Source organism: Capricornis sumatraensis, chromosome 4 (assembly GCF_032405125.1).
Source record: "Capricornis sumatraensis isolate serow.1 chromosome 4, serow.2, whole genome shotgun sequence".
In the NCBI taxonomy this organism is placed as follows: domain Eukaryota; kingdom Metazoa; phylum Chordata; class Mammalia; order Artiodactyla; family Bovidae; genus Capricornis; species Capricornis sumatraensis.
The window spans coordinates 156079408-156103407 of record NC_091072.1 but is presented as its reverse complement, the minus strand read 5'-3'; the positions used below and the strand labels follow the sequence as shown (position 1 = coordinate 156103407).

Here is a 24000-nt window from a genome sequence, read left to right as displayed (position 1 = left end):
CCTGACATATGCGAGTGCAGAAATGAACAGGAAGGTGACCAATTCTAAGTTCCTTTTTTATTTTGTAGTGATAATACAGGTGTGAACAGAAGGAGGCTAAAGATTCAATATACTGTTTCTATAGTGTGGGACTTAATGCTTGTATAGTTCAGGGAGCTCTCTTTTAAGAAAAGTAGTACATAATTAGGAATACTGAGATGTGAAATTATTTTTTCATAGCTGGTATGCAGATTTCAGAGATGGACATGCTGTCTGCATATCATACCGTGAAAACAGGAAATAAGAAAAATTGTGTTCAATTACCACTGTAAAAGGATTCATAAAGTGTGTTTATAAGTCTGTATGCTACATAACGCAGTGTTTTCTTGAGAGAGCGTCCAAATTAAGCAGGAGTCCACAAGGGCTGAGTCCTCCGATTAAGATTACCAGCGGACAAGTTTCTGTATCCCAGTGCCGAATCCTGCCTTCATTTAACTTGGACCTGCACCTTCATGTCATGACTAGGGAGTGGTGGGAGTATTCCTGGGAGAGATTCCTCAAACAGGAGGTCTAGCAGTAACATGTTAATACGTATGAATAGGTATCCCTAAATCCAACTATCTCCCCAACTTGCTTTGTAACTTACCTGTGGTCACTGTAGCAACACTAAATGTGCATGCTTAGTTGCTCAGTCATGTCCGACTCTGCAACCCTGTGGGCTGTAGCCTGCCTGTCTCTGTCCGTGGGGATTCTCCTGGCAAGAGAACAGGAATGGGTTGCCATGCCCTTCTCCAGGGGATCTTTCCAACCCAGGAATGGAACCCACGTCTCGCATTGCAGAAAGATTCTTAACCGTCTGCACCACCAGTGAAGCCCCAGGGTTATAAATGGATCTTAACCGGTAGCAATTGAAATATTTTCAAATTTTGTGAAAAAAGGACCAGGTAAACACTGTTAGCGCCCTCTCCTGGGAGTAAATATGATGAAAGGCGTAAAACATTGGGCCTCTGGCTGTAATAAGCAGTCAGTTCAGTTCAGTCGCTCTGTGGTGTCTCTCTGCGACCCCATGGACTGCAGCATGCCAGGCTTCTCTGTCCATCACCAACTCCCAGAGCCCACTCAAACTCATGTCCATTGCGTCGATGATGCCATCCAACCATCTCATCCTCTGTCGTCCCCTTCTCCTGCCTTCAATCTTTCCCAGCATCAGGGTCTTTTGCAATGAGTCTGTTCTGCGCATGAGGTGGCCGAAGTATTGGAGTTTCAGCTTCAACATCAGTCCTTCCAATGAATACTCAGGGCTGATTTCCTTTAGGATTGACTGGTTGGGTCTCCTTGCAGTCCTAGGGACTCAGGAGTCTTCTTCAACACCACAGTTCAAAAGCACCAATTCTAAGGCACTCAGCTTTTTTTATAGTCCAACTCTCACATCCATACATGACTACTGGAAAAACCATACATAGCTTTGACTACACAGACCTTTGTTGGTAAAGTAATATCTCTGCTTTTTAATATGCTGTCTAGGTTGGTTATAGCTTTTCTTCCAAGGAGCTAGCATCTTTTAATTTCATGGCTGCAGTCACCACCATCTGGAGTGATTTTGGAGCCCAAACAAAATCTCTGTCTGGAGTGATTTTGGAGCCCAAACAAAATCTCTGTTTCCACTGTTTCCCCATCTACTTGCCATGAAGTGATGGGACTGGATGGCATGATCTTCGTTTTCTGAATGTTGAGCTTTAAGCCAACTTTTTCACTCTCCTCTTTCACTTTCATCAAGAGGCTCTTCAGTTCTTCACTTTCTGCCATAAGGGTGGTGTCATCTGCATATTTGAGGTTATTGATATTTCTCCCAGCAATCTTGATTCCAGCCTGTGCTTCATCCAGTCCAGTGTTTCTCATGGTGTACTCTGCATATAAGTTAAATAAGCAGGGTGACAATGTATAGCCTGGACATACTCCTTTCCCAATTTGGAACCAGTCTGTTGTTCATGTCCAGTTCTAACTGTTGCTTCTTGACCTGCATACAGATTTCTCAGGAGGCAGAGAAGGTCGTCTGGTATTTCCATCTGTTTAAGGATTTTCCACAGTTTGCTGTGATCCACACAGTCAAAGGCTTTGGCATAGTCAATAAAGCAGAAGTAGATATTTTTCTGGAACTCTTGCTTTTTCAATGATCCAGCAGATGTTGGCAATTTGGTCTCTGGTTCCTCTGCCTTTTCTAAATTCAGCTTGAACATCTGGAAGCTCACGGTTCATGTAATGTTAAAGCCTGGCTTGGAGAATTTTGAGCATTACTTTCCTAGTGTATGAGATGAGTGCAGTTGTGTGATAGTTTGAACATTCTTTGGCATTGCCTTTCTTTGGGATTGGAATGAAAACTGACCTTTTCCAGTCCTGTGGCCACTGCTGAGTTTTCCAAATTTGCTGAGTGCAGCACTTTCACAGCATCATCTTTCAGGATTTGAAATAGCTCAATTGGAATTCCATCACCTCCACTGGCTTTGTTCGTAGTGATGCTTCCTAAGGCCCGCTTGACTTTGCATTCCAGGATGTTTGCCTCTAGGTGAGTGATCACACCATCATGGTTATCTGGGTCATGAAGATCTTTTTGTATAGTTCCGTGTATTCTTGCCCCTTCTTCTTAATATCTTCTGCTTCTGTTAGGTCCATACCATTTCTGTCCTTTATTGTGCCCATCTTTGCATGAAATGTTCCCTTGGTATCTCTAATATTCTTGTAGAGATGTCTAGTCTTTCCCATTTTATTGTTTTCCTCTAGTTCTTTGCATTGATCACTGAGGAAGGCTTTCTTATGTCTCCTTGCTATTCTTTGGAACTCTGCATTCAAATGGGAATATCTTTGCTTTTCTCCTCTGCCTTTAGCTTCTCTTCTTTTCTTAGCTGTTTGTAAGCCTTCGTGAGACAACAATTTTGCCTTTTTGCATTTCTTTTTCTTGGGGATGTTCTTGATCACTGCCTCCTATACAATGTCACGAACCTCCGTCCATAGTTTTTCAGGTACTCTATCAAATCTAATCCCTTGAATCTATTTGTCACTTCCACTGTATAATCGTAAGGGATTTTATTTAGGTCATACCTGAATGGTCTAGTGGTTTTCTCTGCTTTCTTCAATTTCAATCTGAATTTGGCAATAAGGAGTTCATGATCTGAGCCACAGTCAGCTCCTGGTCTTGTTTTTGCTGACTGCATAGAGCTGTTCCATCTTTGGCTGCAAAGAATATAATCAATCTGATTTCGGTATTGACAATCTGGTGATGTCCATGTGTAGAGTCTTCTCTTGTGTTGTTGGAAGAGGGTGTTTGCTATCACTTGTGCATTCTCTTGGCAAAACTGTTAGTCTCTGACCTGCTTCATTTTGTACTCCAAGGCCAAATTTGCTTGTTACTCCAGGTAGCTCTTTACTTCCTACTTTTGAATTCCAGTCAAAGACTATCAATCAGCAAAGGTATTATGAAAGTAAACTTGATGGTTCTGAAACTGGCAGAGATTCATGACCATGGTACCTAAGTAACAGAAGTTGAACTCCTGAAACCTGGTGTCACAGTATGTTGTGGGTGAGGGGTAGAATGTGGTTTTTCTAATTTTGTGTAGTTTGTTTTCCCTTAGCAATATGGAATTGTGTTTCTTCAGTATTTTCTAAAGTATGTTTAAATTTACATAAGTTAACTTTTGTAATCCTAGAAGTATTAACACTGTCATTTCACAAAGGAGGAAACCAATAGGGTAAAAAATTTTACTAGTTGCCAACTAGTTTGTTCCCACCTCCATCTGATCATTTTGATTTCCTGACGCTCAAGTTCTCTTCCCACCAGGGTTTTTCAGAGGGGAGAACATTGCCCAATCAACATGTATGTTCTCTTGACCAAAACGTGACTAAAAATACTAGCTAGAGAAAATATGAGTAAAGTCTTAGAGAAACAGGAAGATGAGTCCCCCATCTTGCTTGTCTCCAGCTAGTCTTATGAAGAGATGTGGAGGGAAAAAAAGATTTTCTGAAGTCCCCAGTGTTGGAGTAGGTGTAAAGCACCACCGGGCAGCGGCAACGCGAGGAAACAAGAGTTGACCTCCCGGGTGCCGAGTTTCCGCCAGACCCAACCCTCCACGTGGTCGCCGCAGCACCGGTCTGCACCGCCCCGCGCCAGCGCCGGGGACCAATCAGAGCCAAGGAGCGTTCCCTCCCTCTTGTCTCTCAGGCGGCCTCCGGGCCAGGAGACTCGGGCGCCCTGCGACCCGGAAATGGTTGTTCTGGAGGAGGCGGGCCTGAGGGGTGGAGCTTGTGACGCCCTTGCCCGGTACTCTGGCGCTAGTTTCGCCGGTCAATTTGGCTTCAGCTTCTGCTGGGAAACTGCAGCCGGGTTTGCAGGAACCGCACATATGTCTTCCGTGTTGTCCTACGAAAGCCTGGTCCACGCCGTGGCGGGAGCCGTGGTGAGGCGGGGTCTTCGTGCCCGGGCCACTGTGGGGTGTGGGGCTTCTCTGGGGCCAGACCATGCTTTGGCTGGGGGATGGGGATGGCAAGGCGATCGTGTCGTGACTGGGGCGTAGAGGAATGGGGCATAAGCTAAATGTTGCTGGAAGAATTTGGTGTAAAGGCCGACACCCTCTCCGCTCCTGGCTACCGCTCTGTCCTCTTAAAGAGTACCTGGGATGTGTGTGTTGGGGGGCGGGGGGGGAAGTGTGTGTCCCACACACCCACAAGGACGAAGATACTGTTGTTCTCTTTGCCATCTGAAATTTAAAGGGCAGTCGTCCCCCTATTTCACCCCACCGGGCGCACAAACTTTGACTGGGCCAGAGGAAAACCTAGGTGTGCAGCTGTGTTGCTTAATCACATTCTTAAACTACACAGTCTCTTTTCACACACTAAACTGCAGGTGAGAGGCAGAACCTAGCAGGGATACAAACCTCTGGCCAATATTGTTGGCAGGAGAAGATACCATTTTTTTTTTAAGTCAAGAGCAAAGTTGCTGTCTACCACAGGTGTGGTTTACTATGAGGAATGCGCCTGGTTCTTGAGCTTCTGGATGTCTCACTTCCATTTGACACCACCTTGGGTTCAGTACCTTCCTCTCTGGTTCAGTACCTTCCTCTCTGGTTCTCATCCTGCTTCTCATACTGGCTCTCTGCTTTTCTAAATCCTTCTCTAGCTGTCAGTATGCACCTGAAATCACTGGGACTTCAGAAGCATATAACTGGCTGAATCCTCTCCTCTTCAGTTCAGTTCAGTCGCTCAGTCGTGTCCAACTCTTTGCGACCCCATGTATCGCAGCACGCCAGGCCTCCTGTCCATCACCAACTCCCAGAGTTTACTCAGACTCATGTCCATCAAGTCGGTGATGCCATTTAGCCATCTCATCCTCTGTCGTCCCCTTCTCCTCCTGCCCTCAATCCCTCCCAGCACCAGAGTCTTTTCCAATGAGTCAACTCTTCACATGAGGTGGCCAAAGTATTGGAGTTTCAGCTTCAGCATCAGTCCTTCCAATGAACACCCAGGACTAATCTCCTTTAGAATGGACTGGTTGGATCGCCTTGCAGTCCAAGGGACTCTCAAGCGTTGTCTCCAACACCACAGTTCAAAAGCATCAGAGCTCATGTTCTGTGCAGACTAATGGAGGCTGAGCCCCAACTCCATCCTTCTTAGATAAATGGCCTAAAAACTTTACTTTCCTAATCTTTAAATGGAGGCATTGACACCTACCTCACAGAGTTGTTATGTGAATTAGATGGCACAGTAGTTGATGGAAGTGCCTGATTTAGGAGTCCTAGTTCACTCAGACCAGAAGAGCCTTTCAGCCAGGATAACGGCACTGAAATGGAAGCTTGCTTGATATACCCTAGGATAGGCCTGGAGACCTTTGGAGTGGAGAAGCAAAAGCGGGCAAACAGGTTTCAGGAGACCAAATTGTGTGAGAATTTTAATGCTGAGTGTGAAAGGGAGCTGGCTAGCTGTTAGAGCAAGTTATTTTGAGCATGCAGCAACTTGCTGACTTACATTTTAAACATGATCACCGTGGCTGCTCCGTTGACAGTAGACTGTAAGGGAACAAGGGTAAAAGCATGGAAACCATCAGCCTGCCAGGATGGTAGCAGTGGAGATGGTGAGAAAAGCTCATTCACCTGGAATATATTTCTGAGATAGAGCTACCAGGGTTTTGATGGTAGATTGGATGTGGGATGTAATAGAAGAAGAGCTGGTTGACTCCCAAGTGTTTTGGCCTTGAGCGACTGGAAGGATTATATTTCCATTTACTGAGATGGTGAAGACTATAAAGGAGCAGCTTTGGGGGGAAAGATGAGAATGGTTTTGGGTTTTATTTTTATTTATTTTTACTTCTTGGCCATGCCACTCAGCATGTGGGACCTTAGTTCCCAGACCAGGAATTGAGCCTGTACGCCCTGCATTGGAAACTCAGAGTCTTAACTGCTGGACCACCAGGGAAATCCCTGGGTTTGGTTTTTGATAGTTAAGTTTGAAATGCCAAAGAGTAGTCATGAGACTAGATGAGCTCATCAAAGAAATGAGTTTTGTGAATGGAGGAGAAAAGTCTCAAAAGGCTTAGCCTGAAAGCATGCCAACATGAAGAGGCTGGGGAAGCAAGAGGAGACTAAGGAAGGTCTCCATTGGGCAGGAGGTGAACTATTAATAAGAGAATATGGTGTTCTGAGAGTTGCACGCAGGAGGGTATAGACCAGCTGGGTCAGATGCTGCCGATGAGTCAAGTAAGATGAGGACTGAGGATTAACCGTTGGATTTATCAATGTGTTTATCAACATGATAAATCCAGTGGTTAACTGAGAAGACTTGTTTTGGTGGATTTGTAGGGTGAATAGTTGCAGTGCATTAAAGAGAGAATGAGAATGGGAAGATGGGAAATGTTTCTTCTCCTTTCTTTTTCTTAATAAATAGCCATTCATTCAACATCTTTATTGAGTGCTTTTTATGTGCCATGCACTGATTTAGGTGCTAGAAATATAGTGGAGAACAAAAGTCTTTTTCTTTACAAAGTTTGCTTTCTAGTGGGGAAGTCAAGACAGTAATTGACTAAATCAAAAAACAAATTTTAGGTAGTGTTAAGTTTTATGAGAGAAATAAAAGGGTTAGCAAACTTTTTCTTTAAGGAGGCAACCGGTAAATAATTTAGGCGTATGGTCTCTGGCAAAGCTACTCAACCCTGCCAAGATAGTTTGAAACCAGTCATTGACAATAAGTAAATGGATGGAGGGCTATTCTGATGAAATCTTAGTTTACAAAACCAGTCATTGAATAGACTTGACTCTTGCGCCTAGTTTTCTGAGTTCTGCTGTAGGCAGTAATTGGGGGTAGAGATGATATATCTCATTTTAACCTGCAAAAGCATTTCTATTTTTTTCTGTCTCATTTCCCATTTTTGTCGTGTTAACAGTTCTGCTTGAAATTAAGCACCTGGAATTTTCAGTGGTTTTTCTTTCTCCCATAGGCTATGTTAGATTATCTACTAGATATACTTTTGTAAGAATAATTTCTTTTCATCTTGCTTCCTGAAACCTGTTAGAATGAGAAATTACATTGTGTTTTCGTTGCTTTATTGAATATCAGGCTGAGAGTGGTTCTCTTAACTCTTTGCAAATTTCTGTTTTAAGGATAAATTTCACGACGTGGACCTGCTTTCTTCTAATTGCTACCAAAGAAAAACAGTTTCACCACAAAATGTCACTATGTTTGATGAGAAAAATAACATTACTTTTAATGTGTAGTACTGTGGTTTAATTGACTCATGTTTGGTTAAATGCCTGGGCCATACAAAGTTTTGAGATGATCCAGGAGAGCATAGGGGTTAGGAGCACTTGAGTGCCTGAGTGCCTGACTTGAGCAAGGCAGCCTGTATCAGAAATGCTGGCAGTTTCCCTCACCAGCTTTTTGTCTTTGATATAAACTGATGTAATTACTTGTTTTTTCTCCCCAAAAGATTGTTAAGTCATTGTTTGAGATGTTGATTTACAACCTTTTTGAGAGGACATGTTTCATGTTTGCTTAGTCACTTTTTTCCAGGTTCTACACTTTCTCACCTCAAGTGTGGTGTTATGCACATACACATAACACTTTGAAAGTTAAACAGATTAGTGATTTGGAGTGCTTTATGGAACGCTTTGGTATAATTGCAGATAATCTCAAGTATTTGAGAACCAGAATTGTGCTGTTTCAGGAGAATGCTTTATGGCTAGTTGATGACTGTTGCCTGATACAATTAAATAATTCTCAAAATTTTGAGTATAACTGGATTTATAATTGCATATTTTTGGTTCTCATATTAGCTTCCAAAGGTAGAATTTATTTGAAGAAATGCACATTCGTAATTAAAAAGAGATTTTATTAGTCTAGAATTTGAAAAGTGAGATTGGTTGCAATTGTCTAGGGTGTTTAAGATGTTGAAACAGACATTGGGATTGTAAAGATAATAATTAATTGGTAGCTTTCAAGAGATTTCTTTTTCCCTTTTGTTTATATTAAAAAAGTTAATTGCATGATTTGTTTTAAAAGAATTGTGTTTCATTGAATAAATGCTGGTGGTTAAAGAATTCAAGTCTTATAGAAATATGAAAGTTTTCCTTTCTCCTTGCCTTTTACCTGTTATTGTTCTGTGGCTCAAAGCTCAGACATAGCCATCCTTAGAACTGTGTAAGAAAGCTTATTCAGAGCACTTTTCACCAGTTGGTATCAAAAGAGAAAATTAAGCACAACTATCTGACTCTTGGGCTTGCGAGGTAGCACTAGTGGTAAAGAACCTACTGCCAATGCAGGAAGCGTAAGAGAAGCAGGTTCAATCCCTGGGTTGGGAAGATCTCCTGGAGGAGGGCATGGCAACCCACTCCAGTATTATTGCCTGGAGAATCCAGTGGACAGAGGAGCCTGATGGGCTACAGTCCATACGGTTGCAAAGAGTCGGACATGACTGAAGCAACAGGCACACAGGCATATCTGACTCTTACACACTTAACATTAAGTGGACTTTTTACCTTGTAGGCTCACTACCTGCCTTTTAGAAATAGAAACCAAGCAGAAGTTGTTGAGTTTCTGTCCAAGGCCTCTGGATATAAAGGTCAGTGGAAAAGTCCCTGTCCTCAGGAAGCTCTTCTTAGGTGTGTAGTGGTGGTGTATAGTCAAAGCTATGGTTTTTCCAGTAGTCGCATATGGATGTGAGAGTTGAACTTTAAAGAAGGCTGAGGGCTGAAGAATCAATGCTTTTGAACTGTGGTGTTGGAGAAGACTCTTGAGAGTCCCTTGGACTGCAAGGAGATCCAACCAGTCCATCCTAAAGGAAATCAGTCCTAAATATTCATTGAAAGGACTAATACTGAAGCTGAAGTGCCAATACTTTGGCCACCTGATGCAAAGAAATGACTCATTAGAGACAACCCTGATGCTGGGAAAGATTGAAGGCAGGAGGAGAAGGGGGCGACAGAGGATGAGATGGCTGGATGGTATCACCGACTCAACGGACATGAGTTTGAGCAAGCTCCGTGAGTTGGTGATAGACAGGGAAGCCTGGCGTGCTGCAGTTCGTGGGGTCGCGAAGAGTCAGACACGACTGAGTGACTGAACTGAACTAAATTGTAGGATTGGGGAAGGTTGTACAGTTCAGTCGCCTAAGGTATCTTATCTACCACCAAGATAAGACCTTGGTGGTACCTAGGAAGAGGTGGTGGGTTGCCTCTGTGAAGGTGATAAGCCCCCAAGGCTGACATATTACCAAGATTGTGCATAATGGAAAGAGGTAAAGAAAATCAGCCCACCCACAAGAAAAGAGAATGTTGCTGTGTGGTCCAAAACATGAGATATCTACTATATCATGTTATTAAGAAGACTTCAGAAATCATTGGCTTTTTAATAAAATACTCTTGTCATATGAGTATTCCATGCTGCTGCTGCTGCTAAGTCGCTTCAGTTGTGTCCGATTCTGTGCGACCCCATAGACAGCAGCCCACCAGGCTCCCCGATCTCTGGGATTCTCCAGGCAAGAACACTAGAGTGGGTTGCCATTTCCTTCTCTAGTGCATGAAAGTGAAAAGTGAAAGTGAAGTCGCTCAGTTGTGTCCGACTCTGTGCGATCCTATAGACGGCAGCCCAACAGGCTCCTCCGTCCATGGGATTTTCCAGGCAAGAGTACTGGAGTGGGTGAGTATTCCATAATTTATGAATATTTTGCATTGTTTCTGACTTTTCACTGTGGTAAATATTTAGTATAAATGTTAATGTGACCTCATGCCACTGCATTCATTTAAAAAATACTGCTCTTAAAAAAAAAAAAATACTGCTCTTTCAGAAGGACCTTTAAGAAGGTAGGAGGGTCAACAGTGTGAAAGACTACAAAGCTGAGTTAAATAAAAATGAAAAACAGTCAGGAGACTAAGCCATTTGGAAGTCAGTGTTGGCCTGTGGGATTATTTGGTTACGATTTGGAGTAAGACACAACTATCCGTGTCATCTTGGGTCATTCATGTTTTCTTTTTGAATTTGAGTTTTCTGAGCTATAAAATGGAAACTTTGCTTACTGGGTCCTCCCGAGAAGTCAGTGTGGTAACCCTTGTGGAGTACCTATCTCAATACCTGTGATAGTGTGGTAAACCCATAATCATTCGTTTCTTTATCAGATGTATTCTTGAAAATGCAGCTTTTGTCCGATTTTAGAAATTCACTGGAATTGAAATTTTCTCTCATCTTATGTGGTCAGCTCTTGCTCTAGATAAAATAGCGGCTACTTGGGATGAGCTCTCTAACGCTTCCACTTTTTCTAATTACAGAATCAGCTGCAGTTGTCCTCAGTATTTCCTCCATTGTGCTGATCTCAGGAAAGACGGATGTGGCTGGACTCTGCTACCTTTGATCTTGATCCTCCCCTCTTACATTACCCACAGTTATCTTTTGGGACTTTGCTCCATTCATTTTTCCTTCTTTCCTGTAACTTTACCCTTTCCCAGTGTTCTTCCCTTCAGCTCTGTCCTGTAATGTAACCACACTGAGCTGGTTTAGAAACTGCCCTCTTAGGTGCTGCTTATTCTCCTTCCTTTGATGCTAAGTTTATTTAATGACTAGTCTGTTCTCACTGCCTTCCCTCCTCATCCTATTCTGATCACTGGACCTGCTCTCCCACAGGCCAACACTGACTTCCAAATGGCTTAGTCTCCTCACTGTTTTTCATTTTTATTTAACTCAGCTTTGTAGTCTTTCACACTGTTGACCCTCCTACCTTCTTAAAGGTCCTTCTGAAAGAGCAGTATTTTTTTTTTTTAAGAGCAGTATTTTTTAAATGAATTTACTGAAAAGCAATTGCTCTTTTGGAAGGAATGTAAGTAACCATTGCCGATTTTAGGGCCCTGATTAATATTGAGCCCTACTGCTAAAAAATGCTATAAAAAGTACATACAGAGAGCAGCATTTCTTGAGTGCCAGCTGTGTGCCTAGTATGATATTGGGTCTTTCCATAAGTTAATGCTTAACCTCTTACAGCAGCCCCCACAGTTTTTACTGGTCCCCAGATTACAAATGAGGAAATCAAGGCAAGGAGATTTGAAGTAATTTATGTGTGTACTCTAGCTGGCACTTGAACCTCAGTTTATTTTATTCCAAAGCCCATGCTCCTTCTGACACTCAGGTATGTTTAAGCCTTCTGTTTACCGTGCATATTTGTGTACCGGTATGAGGGTTAGCTTGATTGTTGTATCACGGAAAAGACTTATATTAACTCTGGTTAGGTGAAGAACATTTTTTAATATGAAAGCCAAAGTGGCTTTCATCTTTGGAATTTCATTAGATCGAGATCTACCACTGACAGTGTATTTTAGTTGTTTTTCTTTTTAAAATAATCCGTCTGTCCAGTAATGCCATGTACTATAGAAAATGCTGTACACTGGTTTCAGGATGCTCCTCTGACTCAACCACCATTTCTGGAGTCCTCTGGAAATTTGCTTTGGAACTAGCATTGCGTTTGGCGGGGCGGGGGATTGTTCTTCGTCCTTTGGGAGAGAATCAACACTTTGGAAATGGTTGAATTTGGTTGGTCGGCCAACCCAGGCATCACTTTTCGTGCTGAAAGGGCATGACACTCTGCTTCTGTGTTTATGTCTGTCCCTGTCTTGATGTTTCCAGAAGATTGTACGTGCTTAGGAAACCAAGCCTTGACCAAGCTTACGCCACTGTTTCCTTCTGACTTTGTGGTGTTAAGTACCTCATTTCAATTCCATGTGTGTTTGTTGTCAGCCGAATTAAAAGGTAGACTGGATATTTATTGACCTTTTACAGGACAGACATAGCCCAGAAAATGAATAAACTGTCTGTTTTGGACATATAACCTGAAACGTAGATATTGATACACTATTAAGGAAGCCAGGTGCTGACGATGGGATCGTTCACAATAGAGAGAACCAGAAATGCCCAAGAACTTAGGCAAAAAGTGATCTGTATGACTCTGCTTGCCATTTTTATCTCTGGCTGTGATTTGTCTCCTGTCTGCAGTATGGTATTGCCAACTGCCTGAAGATTTTGTTTTCTGTTTAGTCATTAATTAATTACTTAAAAGTTCCTGTCCATAGTCTTAATAAGGAAGATAAACTTGTTTAACAACTAGATACAGTACAGTGCTGCTGCTGCCGCCAAGTTGCTTCAGTTGTGTCCAACTCTGTGTGACTCCATAGATGGCAGCCCACCAGGCTCCCCTGTCAGTGACTGGGATATATGGTAACTCCCCTTCATATGAATCTTCAACTTGTGAGCTTTCAGAGATGCAGATATGCGTCCCATCACTGTCAGGTGTGAGTGAAGTTGCAGCTTGCCCTCCGTCTCCTGTTGCTGACGATCCTTCAGCTCTGCATCTCCCCCCGCCCCACAAGTCAGTTACCCTTCCTGCCTGTTCTCTCGGTGCCAGACCCTGTATGCCAGCAGTCCAGCTGTACTACTGTACTTTTCAAGGTCCTGTACTACAAGATTAAAAGTGTTTTCTTTATTTTTTGTTTTTATGTATATTTGTGTGACCAGTATTATAAACCTATTATAGTACAGTACTATAGAGCCGATTGTGTTAGTTGGGTGCCTAGGCTAACTTTGTTGAACTTACGAACAAATTGGACTTAAGAACTCACTCTTGGAACAGAACTCATTCGTATGTAGTGGATTTACTGTAGTAGAATTTTGTACACAGGATATATAATACTGCTTGAACTCAAGTGAGAGCGTACTTAATTTTTCATCATCTGAAATTCACTGTGCCCAAGATTGAACTAGTAATTTCTTAAAACTATATCGTTTTCATTTTCTGTTTTTCTATTTCCTGTCAATTTTCTGTCTATTTCTATTTTCCTCTTTTCATTTACCTATTTCTGTCAGTGGTATCTTCATTTCTCTGCCTCTCCCATCTCTCTTGCGATCCACATCCAATAAATGAGCAGATACTATTGATTCTTATATAGTTCTCCTGGCAGACATACCTTCTCTATTTTCCTAGCCACCACTCAAAGTGATTCAAGGCCTTATTATTTTAAATCAGATGTATGATACTTTGCTAAAGCAGTGTTTGTATTTGTGCTCTGGTCTTTCTGGTTGAAACTCTTGAGACTGTGTGGATGGCCCCTTATAATGCCTCTAGTGTGTCTTTTAATCAGATACTTGTGTACAAAGAGCCTAACTTCAGATTCTGGGTTTTTTCCTCCCTGATTTTATCATTGTCCTCATTTTCATATTCGGGATAAAGTGGTAGTTATTGTATGTTTGTTCTGATTTACTTTTGCTTGGTATTTGTTATTGTACAAAATTTTATAAATTTTTTGGAGCAGGGGGATTAAGTTAAGAATAAATTTCTAGTTCACTTGTTAAATATCCAAGGAACATAGAAGAGAGGTGATAGATGCTAAGGGGTAATAGATTCAAAATGTGAATATATATGTTTGGGAATTAAACACTTATTGAATGATCTGTGGGTTAAAGAAGAAATCAAATGGAAATAAAAGAGCATTTAAAACTAAGTGATAGGGAATTTCTGGTGGTCCAGTGGTTAAGACTCTGCTTTCACTGCAGAGGAAATAGGTTCAATCCCTGGTTGAGGAACTGAGATCCCACAAGCTATGAGGTGCAACCACAAAAAAAAAAAAAAAAAAAAGACTGACTAGAATTACTTAGTGCAGACTTCACATTTAAAAAAAACAACTGATAGCACAGATGGTGCACACTAAAACTTGTAGCTATGCTAAAAACAAGTCATTGAAAAAAATCCCTAAGTAAGTGGGAAGAAATCCTCTGAATAAGTGGGTTGGAATACATTATTGTTAAGGTGGCAGTACTTCCTAAGAGCATCTACCAGATTTGGCATACTCCATATCAAAATTCCAATTTGCTTTTTTGCAGAAATTGACAAGATGATCCTAAAGTTTATATGAAAACTCAAGGGATCCAGAGTAGCCAAAATAATCTCGGGGAAGAAAAATTTAGAGGACTCTAAGAATCCTGATTTCAAACTTAGTACAGAGCTATAGTAATCAAGAGACTGATATTGGCATAAGGACAGACAGGCAGATCAACAGAGCAGCACTGAGAATCCAAAAAAATAAACCTCCAAATTTGTTTTTAGTTGACTTTCGGCAAGGACACCAAGGAACGTCAATGGGGAAAGAACAGTCTCTCCAATAAGTTGTGCAGGGACGGTGGGACATCCACATGCAACACAATAAAGCGGGACCCCTGCTTCACACCACACAAAAATTAACACAAAATGATCCTCAGACCTAAATGTATCAACTCAAACTACAAAACTGTTAGATGAAGACATTGACATAAATCTTCATGACCTTGGATTAGGCAGTGGTTTCTTAGATATAACACCAAAAGCACAAGTAATAAATATATACACTGGATTTGATCTGAATTAAGGCTGTGCTTCAAATACTGTTAAGAAAGAAAAAACAATAGAATGGAGAACATATTTGCAAGTCTGATTTGCAATATCTGATAAAGTGTCTAGCCTCCAGAATATGTAAAGAATGTTAGCAGCTCATTAATAGAAAGGCAAATAAGGCCTTTTAATTAGGCAAAGACCTAATTAAAAAATGCACAAATGGGACTTCCCTGGTGGTCCAGTGGTTAAGACTATGCCTTGCAATGCAGGGGACACGGGTTTGATCCCTGGTCTGGGAAGATCCCACAAACTGAGGAGCAGCTAAGCCCGTGTGCCTAGAGTCCTTGCTCTGCAACAAGAGAAGCAACCCCAATGAGAAGCCCAGACTCATCACTAGAGAAAGGCTATATGCAGCAACAAAGACCCACCATAGTTGAAAAGTAAAAATTAATAACTTCAAAAAAATGCACAAAGGATTTGAATAGACATTTCTCCTGTGAATATATACAAGTAGCCAATAAATAACATGAAATGCAAGTTATCAGAGAGATGCAAATCAAAACCACAATGAGATTCTATTTCACACCCACTAGGATAGCTACAGTTAAAAGCACAGATAATGACAAGTGTTGCAAGGGTATAGAGAAACTTGAAACCTCATGCTTTGTTGTTGGGAATATAAAATTGTGTTGTCACTGTGGAAAACTGTTAGTTCCTCAAAATGTCAAACATAATTACCATATGACCCAGCAGTTCCACTACTAGAGAATTGAAGACACATCCATGTAAAACTTTGTATACAAATGTTCGTAGCGGCATTATTCATAAAGCCAAAAAGTGGAAATAACCCAAATTACCAACTGATGAAAGGATTTCATCAGCAGAAGGTGATTTATCCATATAATAGAATATTTTGCAACCACAATAGAGAATGAAGTTCTGATTCTGTAACATGGAGGAACCTCGAAAGAAGCCAATAAAAAAATCATGTATTATTTGGTTCCATTTACATGAAATGTATAGAATAGGCAAAAGAGAGACAGGAAATAGGTTAGTGGTAGCCAGCGTGTGAGAGGAAGAGAAAAATGAAGAGTGACTGCTAATGGGAATGGGTTTTCTTTTAAGGTGATAAAAATGTTCTGGAGTTAGCTAGTGGTGAAGTTGTACAACTTTGTGAATATCTGAAAAAACCACTGAGTTGTAAAGAAAAGCTGTCAGACACAGCTAAAATACCTAGAGGGAAAGGAGTAACGTTTGAAATCAAGTTTGGAAAAGAAGAAAGACCTGAAACCAATGAGCTAAGCATCCATCTCAAGATATTAGATAAGGATATGAGTTCACAAAGGAAAAGGGAGATAATAAAAAAAAGAATCAGTAAAATAGAAAATAGAAACACAAAATGTTCTGCCATGTGGTATGTTTTCAGTTATTTGTTGAGAATGGAAATTTGGTTACGAAAATAAAACAGTATATGATCGCATATTGGTAAAATAATGATTTCACCCACCCCTAACAAAGATCTGTTAAGCCATGGTACAATCATTATTGTCTTAAAGGTGAAGAAAGATGCTCTATTCCAGTAAGTTCCAAATCTACATTTCTGTCCCAGAGTCTCAGGAGCTCCAGATGGATCTGGCTGCCCGCTGGATATCTTCATGTAGAAGTCTTTGAGGCATTTAAAAGTCAGGATTCCGTGGTAGCTCAGCTGGTAAAGGTGCCTGCAATGCAGGAGACCCTGGTTCGATTCCTGGGTCTGAAAGATTGGGCTTCCTTGGTGGCTCAGATGGTAAAGAGTCTACCTGTAGGGCATGAAACTTGGCATCAATTCCTGGGTCGGGAAGATCCCTTGGAGAAGGAAATGGCAACCCACTGCAGTATTCTTGCCAGGAAAATTCCATGGACGGAGAACCCTGGCAGGCTACAGTCCATGGGGTCTCAAAGAGTCAGATATGACTGAGTGACTTCATTCACTCTTAATGCAAAAGCCAAACTCAATATGCTTTTCCCGAAGTTGCCCCTCCTGCAGTATTTACCATCTTAGTTCATGACTACACCCTCACTGTTGTGTTTTTTTTAAGCCAGAAACCCCGGGGGTTGTCCTTGAAATTCCACTTCCTCTCCCCACATCTGTCCAGTTGGTCACTAGAATAGTCCTTAATATACTCAGCAGAAGCCTTTGACTTGACCTCTACTTACCCCCAGACTTTTGTTCCCTTCTTAGTTGTGCTGTCTGTATTCTGACGATAATAGCCTTTGAACTTCCAGGATGTTCAGGTCACTTCCAGACTTGCACTTGGTTTTCCTTTCAGCATTCTATTAGATGTTTTTCTCATCTAGTATCTCTGTTACTTAAAAAAAAAACAACCAAACCCAAGCCTCTAATAAATGATTCCCCTAAGGTATTAATTATAGGCTATATTTATTTTTCCTAGAATTACTTGCCTTTTGTAGAGTTTCGTGGAAAGGATGGTGTCCAACCCAAAAGTTTGTGATGTTTTCAATTTCTTACATTACACGGCTATATCATCAGCTGAAAAGGATATTAGAAGTGATATGTTCAATAATTAAGTTTGTTAATAATGTACTATTTTTCATATTTAATGGCATGTTTATAACAAGTTCTCAAGACTATCTGGTCTCATAATTTCTTTATACTCTTAAGAATTATTGCAGACTCTGAAGAGGTTTTACTTATTTGGTAATAACTTTCAATATTTATTATTCTAGAAATTAAAGCTGGGAAATCATAAAGATACTTATCTGCTAAAAATATTAAGCCTGTTACATGTTAACATACATAGCATTTTTTAAACTGTATTTTTCCCCCATTAGTAAGAGGAGTGGCATTGTTTTGTATTTTTGCAAATCTCTCTAATACTTAATAGAAGATAACTGGATCCTTTTATCTGCTTCTTCATTCAGTCTGTTACAATATTATACATCACAGAGCCTCTGGAAAGCTTCACTACACACTGTGAGAAAATGAGAATTTAAAAAAGACAAAAAAAAAAAAAAAGGAATTATACAGTAGTAGTTTATGAAAACAGCTTTGATCCTGCAGACCCCTGGACAGGGTTAGGAGACTCTCAAGGATCCCCCAGCCCGTTGCTTTGAGAATCTCTACACTGTCTTATACTCTTGTATTCTGATGTCTTTTTTTTTTTTTTTTTAATTTCCTTCTCCTCATTTCAAAACTAAAGCCAACACATGCTTATTGTTTAAAAATAATAACATCCCAAGGGAGGTGTTAATCCCTCTCCCTATGAAATTCCTGTTAAGAATTTCCCAATTGTGTGTGGGGGTTAGTATTGTGTGTACGTGTACACTTTTACAAGTAGAAGAGAAAAATGCAAAGTTGCTTATGTCTTGATTGGAAAAAAGATTGAGAACTGAGGTAGAACAGTGAACAGTAGAGCCTGGAGTTCAAGAGACCTGGGTTCTGGCTGCCTCCGCCCCACTGGCTTTCAGCAGACTTCTTAGTGATGCTGTGATCCCCATTGTGGCTCAGTGGTAAAGAATCTGCCCACAGTGCGGGAGACTTGGGTTCAATCCCTGTGTCAGGAAGATCCCCTGGAGAAGGAAATGGCAACCTGCTCCAGTATTTTTCCCTGGAGAATCCCATGGACAGAGGAGCCTGGAAGGGTCTACAGTCCATAGAGTCGCAAAAGAGTCGGACATGACTTAGCAACTAAACAGCAACTTATCAACCCTGGCCAGGCTCCGTGGTGTGCAGGGAAAGGGTCTGCAGGGCTAGGGGGCCTGTAAGGGCTTTTCCACCTCCAGGTGCCAACGTGGTGGAGAAATTAATTTGTTTTCCCAGCACGAAATGGTTAAATGCCAGAAGGGGATGGTAGAGTGTTGTGACTCAGAATGTTTGTTTTTGGTGAGTTAGAAGAAGGTTGTTTCTCGGAAAGAGAGCCTTTTAAATTGTAATTGTTGTCAACAGTAGAACTCCCACTCAGATGGTTAGAATTCTGTGGGACTCAGATAATGGATTGATTTATATGCCTCTCCGGCACAATAGTATTGTACCTTGTGTAGTTATCTTCTCAGTATTTTGTGCTGTCCAATTTTACATAAGTGAGAAGACAGTCCTAGAGGAAAAAACAACACTGAGTATTTATGAAAAGCGGAATTTAATTCAAATTTCTGAAAAAATTATAAGACTGTAGCTTAACATGAGACTTTCATGTATAGAATTATGAAAACAGTCATCTGTGTGTTTACTTGGTGAGGAGACAAATACAGCAAGTCCCCAAAGTACCGAATAGCCATGTTCTCAATTTACCTTTATCATTTGCAATATACTTTCTCATAGATATTAAGTTTATTTGTAGCTGGATACAGCTGTACTTTTGTTATTAATCACAGGCTATCAGATTGAATGGTGTAGAACAATCAAGCAGGTCAGAAGTCAGATACACAGCCCATGAACTAGAATTAAAATGTCAATGTGTTCCTTTCTGGAGGCCCGAGGAGAAAATCCATTTCTTTGCTTTTTTTGGCTTCTAGACGCTGCCCACATTTCTTGGCTAGTGGCCCCTTTGTCCATCTTTAAAAAAAAATAATGGAATGCTTCATAAATTTGTGTGTCATCCATGCGCAGGGGCCATGCTAATCTCTGTATCATTCCAATTTTAGTATATGTGCTGCCAAAGCAAGCACCCTTTGTGCATCTTAAAGCCAGCAATGATAGGCTGCGTCCTCTTGCCTCACTCCCACCTACTCTTCTACTTTTAAAGACCTTTGTTGGGCCCACTCAGATAATCCAGAATAATCTCTCGATTTTAAGGTCAGCTGATTGGCAGAGTGACCTGCCATGTAATGTAACGTATTCACAGGTAACTAGGGGTTAGAATCTTTCAGGGGGCTATTATTCTGCCTACTCTGTCTACCTTCTGTGCATTTTGGTTTGTGGTTTCTTCTTTCAAAACAGCCTTACTCTGTCATCCTTTTAATTTCTAATCCACCAATTAGATTCCTTTTTGTTTTTCTACAAAGCACTTTTATATTAATATTATAAATCTTCTCTCTCAGTATTAGTGATTGGAATGCAGAGGAGGCAGTGATGGCTTTTCAATTTACCATCTGGATCCAGTCTTTCCAGTACTAATATATTTTTTAAATGTTTTTTAATTTTATAGATCTGAGTTTTTTATGCTAGTGTTTGAGGAGGTAATAGACCTTTGAGCTCTTTGGACTGACTGTTCTCTCTTTTTTTTTTTTTTGAGAAGGGAGGAAAATCAATGTTTAATAGTTTTTTTTTCCCCATTTATTTATTTTCCTATATTTTACTTTACAATACTGTATTGGTTTTGCCATACATTGACATGAATCCACCACGGGTGTACTTGAGTTCCCAATCCTGAATCCCCCTCCCACCTCTATCCCCATATCATCTCTCTGGGTCCTCCCAGTGCACCAGCCCCAAGCATCCTATATCCTGTATAGAACAGACTTTTGACTGTTCTCTTTATCTTGGTACAAGATGTACTTTAAGATTTCAAGATTGGAGGAGGCCATGGCAATCCACTTCAGTATTCTTGGCTGGAGAATCCCATGGACAGAGGTGCCTGGTGGGCTACAGTCCATAGGGTCGCAAAGAGTTGGACGTGACTAAAGCAACTTAGCACACACACAGGGCAGGGTCTTCTAAGTTAGCAAACCTCAGGTGTCTATTTAAAGCTGACAGGGAAGAGGGATGGAGGTGATCCAATTGTTTGAGGAAGTAGTTTCCAGGCAGGACTTTTCTGTCTGGAGCTGCCTGTCTATGCAATACCCTGCATAAATGAGCTCTTGCAGCATGATAGGAAGTAAACTAACCTTGATAAGTGTTCAGTAACCAGCTTTCCAGCCCCCGTTTCTTGGAAATTGCTTGTAAGGTGAGCAAGGATGCCAGGAGAATAGATTTGTAGACTGTACACCTTTACAGATACAGAGTTACTTAAAACATTAAATATTATCTAGTTCTTAATAGGAAAGATCATTTGATGTGGGAGCCATCAGAATAGCATAAATAGCTGAGTTCAGTTCAGTCGCTGAGTCATGTCTGACTCTTTGCGACCCATAAATCGCAGCACGCCAGGCCTTCCTGTCCATCACCAACTCCCGGAGTTCACCCAAACTCATGTCCATCAAGTCGGTGACGCCATCCAGCCATCTCATCCTCTGTCATCCCCTTCTCCTCCTGCCCCCAATCCCTCCCAGCATCAGAGATAGCTGAAAGTAGATTGAATTTAATAAATGTTTAAGAATCGATGATATTCAGAGATAAATAGATATTCTCACAATCTGGTGGAAGAATAAGATTTCACTGCAGCCTGAGTGCTCTGAGACATAAACAAGTGCTGTGGGAACACAGAGGACCTGATGGCTGGGGGAAATAACATTTAATCTGAGTTTCTAAGAGTAACTAATAGGACAATACAGTGTTCTCCCTTGTCAGACAGGCTCATCTATAAACAGGTAAGAGACTTAGCACATTTTTGTTCTTATCTTTAAAGTTGACTTAGTTTCGCATTGTTGTCATGATAAAAATATTCTGTGTTACCGTTATTAGATCAGTAGCCTAAAACTTGATCTTATGCCTGAGAATATACACCAGAGGGGTCTGCATCTGGGTTGATATCCATAAACTCACCTGGGGATTTCATGCATATGATTTTATCCCTAACTGTATGCTTCTGATTTTTGTCTGTCTTAGGGCTTCATGAATGAAAAGACTGGTTGTTGGCTTCTTATTTTCCCCCACTGATAATTTTTGTCATTGGATTCTCTTGGATGAATTATTTATAGAATTTTTAGCAAAGATATTTCCCCTCTTTTATTTAAAACACAAGCAGACAGAGCTATTTTAAAGAACAATATGATCCTTAACTCTCTTTTACTTTGTGGTGAATATATTATTAAGCACAGAGTATAGAAATACGTATCTGATTACTAGATTTTTTGGTTTCTTGGGTTATCAGAGGATAGCATAGGAGCAGTAACTGACCAATGAAAGGCTAAAAATCCATTTACCTGCTATCTTTGATATGTGTCCAAGGTTGTAAATCCCTAAGTTTGTCATTTCCAGGGACTCACTACCTTTTCTTTTTCAATATCAGGAAGAGATTTCTTCTGTCTGTTCGAGTATGTAACTAAATGTAACTGACAGAAGTTTGAACAATAATGATCCCAGTGGATTAAAATAATCTGTATATTTGTTCTCTGAAAATTTGATTTGACCTGTTGATAGCAACGAACTTAAGTTCATTTAAAAGTTGTGGCTCATTATTTTTGTGATACCATAATGGCTAAAGGCTTTTCAAACTTTTCAGGGAAGCATGACAGCAATGACAGTGTTTTTTCCCTTGGATACAGCTAGACTTCGCCTGCAAGGTGAGTATCTGATTGTCATCATATTCCTGTTCATTTGATGTCAGGAGGCAGACTTATTTCTCTACTAAATTCTAAAGTAACATAAGGATATTCTGTTTCATTAGTATCTGCTGTTGTCCCTTTTCACTGACTTTAAAGACTGGTCATCACTGCTATTTCCTAATTAACAGAGAGGTATTTGTGAATGAGTCATAGCCTCAGCCATTTTCTAGTCTGAGAGACCTGAGTGGGTTTGCATTAGTCATTTTGAATCATTATAGTTCGTTCTGATGAACAGTATGACTTTTGAAAGGCAGAATATAGAGTGTTGTTTTGTTTTTTGTTTTTTTTTTATTAGGAGTAGATTTTCTGTAAAGAGAGCAGAGAATAGGAAACATGGTCCCACATACCATTATCATTGCTCATCTAGGCATGGAGTTCTAGGCGCCCCCCCACCCCTCATTTCACTTTATATTTATAAATTCTACTTGTTTTTTCCTCAGTATTTTTCAACTTGAAATTATAAGCCTATGCCCAAACTTACATTAAGAGATAAGAGTAAGATTAGCTTTGAATAAACTAATTGCTGTGTTAAAACCCTTCATGACTACTGTTTAATTAATTTTAGAGATTTGGGGCAGGTAGTACTTTTTCATGACTCGAAACCTAAAATACATAAAAAGATAGATAGTACAGTGGAAAAAAATCTCACTCTAGTCTGCCTGCTTTTCTCTCCCTTATAGATAATATCTTTTATTAGTCTCTCAAATAGCCCTGAGAGTCTTTATGGACTAACAAGCAAATGATATATATTCTCAATTTTCTCTTTCTTACTCAAAAAGCTTACTTTTCATACTGTTCCATATCGTGCATTGTTTGGATGCCTTCCAAGTCAGCTTGCTGGGGGCTTGTCGACCCTTTCTTCTGGCTGTAGGGTGGCCCATGGCATGGCTGCAGCATAACCTGTGTGCCCCTGCACTAGTAGAGATTCTTGGATTATTTCTCCTCTTTTGTCGAATCGGCTTGTTCACGTGTCATTCTGTTTCTGTAAGTTCGGTGGGATCAATCCCCAGAAGTGGGGTTGTCGGATCAGAGTGTGAAGATTTGTAATTTTGATGGTTATTGTCAGAGGCCTTGTACAGCGTTTCCTAATTTGTCATCTCATGAGCCATGCAGGTACCAATTTTCTTAAGTAATTGGTTCATTTTCCCATTTTTAGATTTTCAGAATACTGTCAGATATGAGTAAGAAATTTGAAATTGATTAAAGTAGGTTTTGTTTTCATTGAGAATGCAAAGAAAAGTAGAGCTCTCCTTTTGAGACCTTTTTTTTTTTTTCAAGATTAGGAAACAGAGCCCAAGGCTAATATTTTAGAAGCTTGAGTTTTAATCCTGGCTCTGCTGCCAATCACATATGTCCTTGACAGTGTTGTGTCTGTAACCTCTTCTCTAAAAGGGAAATGATAATTTATTTTCTCTCTACTTTATAAGATATTAAGAAAAAAATGAGAATATATAACTTTGAAAAAAAAAACCAACAGAAGAGCCCTATGAAATACAAAAAAAATAAATTTCTCCTGTTACATCTTTCACTTTGGAAATCAGGTATTGAATTAAAATGTTTTATGGTTCATGAATAACAGTTAAAACCCAGGGAATCAGCAGTTGAGAATTTAGCCCATGGGAACACAGGAGAATCACTGAATTCTGAGGCAAACCAGGGAGCCCAGAGATTGAAAGATTGCTCAGGCAAGGCAGTGGCCTTTCAGTGAAACTTGTTGGTGC

The 24000-nt window shown here is 40.5% G+C and overlaps 1 protein-coding gene and 1 non-coding gene across 2 annotated transcripts in view; one reads left to right on the top strand and one right to left on the bottom strand.

Annotated features, from left to right (window-relative positions):
- Window positions 1-4305: 4305 nt before the first annotated feature.
- SLC25A17 (solute carrier family 25 member 17) overlaps window positions 4306-24000 on the top strand; it is a 40832-nt gene continuing 21137 nt past the window's right edge. The window contains exons 1-2 of the mRNA XM_068970764.1: window positions 4306-4427; window positions 22177-22237. Coding sequence (XP_068826865.1) covers window positions 4374-4427; window positions 22177-22237 — 115 coding nt within the window. The 5' untranslated portion in view covers window positions 4306-4373. The remainder of the gene's footprint in view (window positions 4428-22176; window positions 22238-24000) is intronic.
- Window positions 19419-19522, bottom strand: LOC138079363 (U6 spliceosomal RNA). The gene has a single exon (XR_011144846.1). It is a non-coding gene; the product is annotated as a U6 spliceosomal RNA (small nuclear RNA).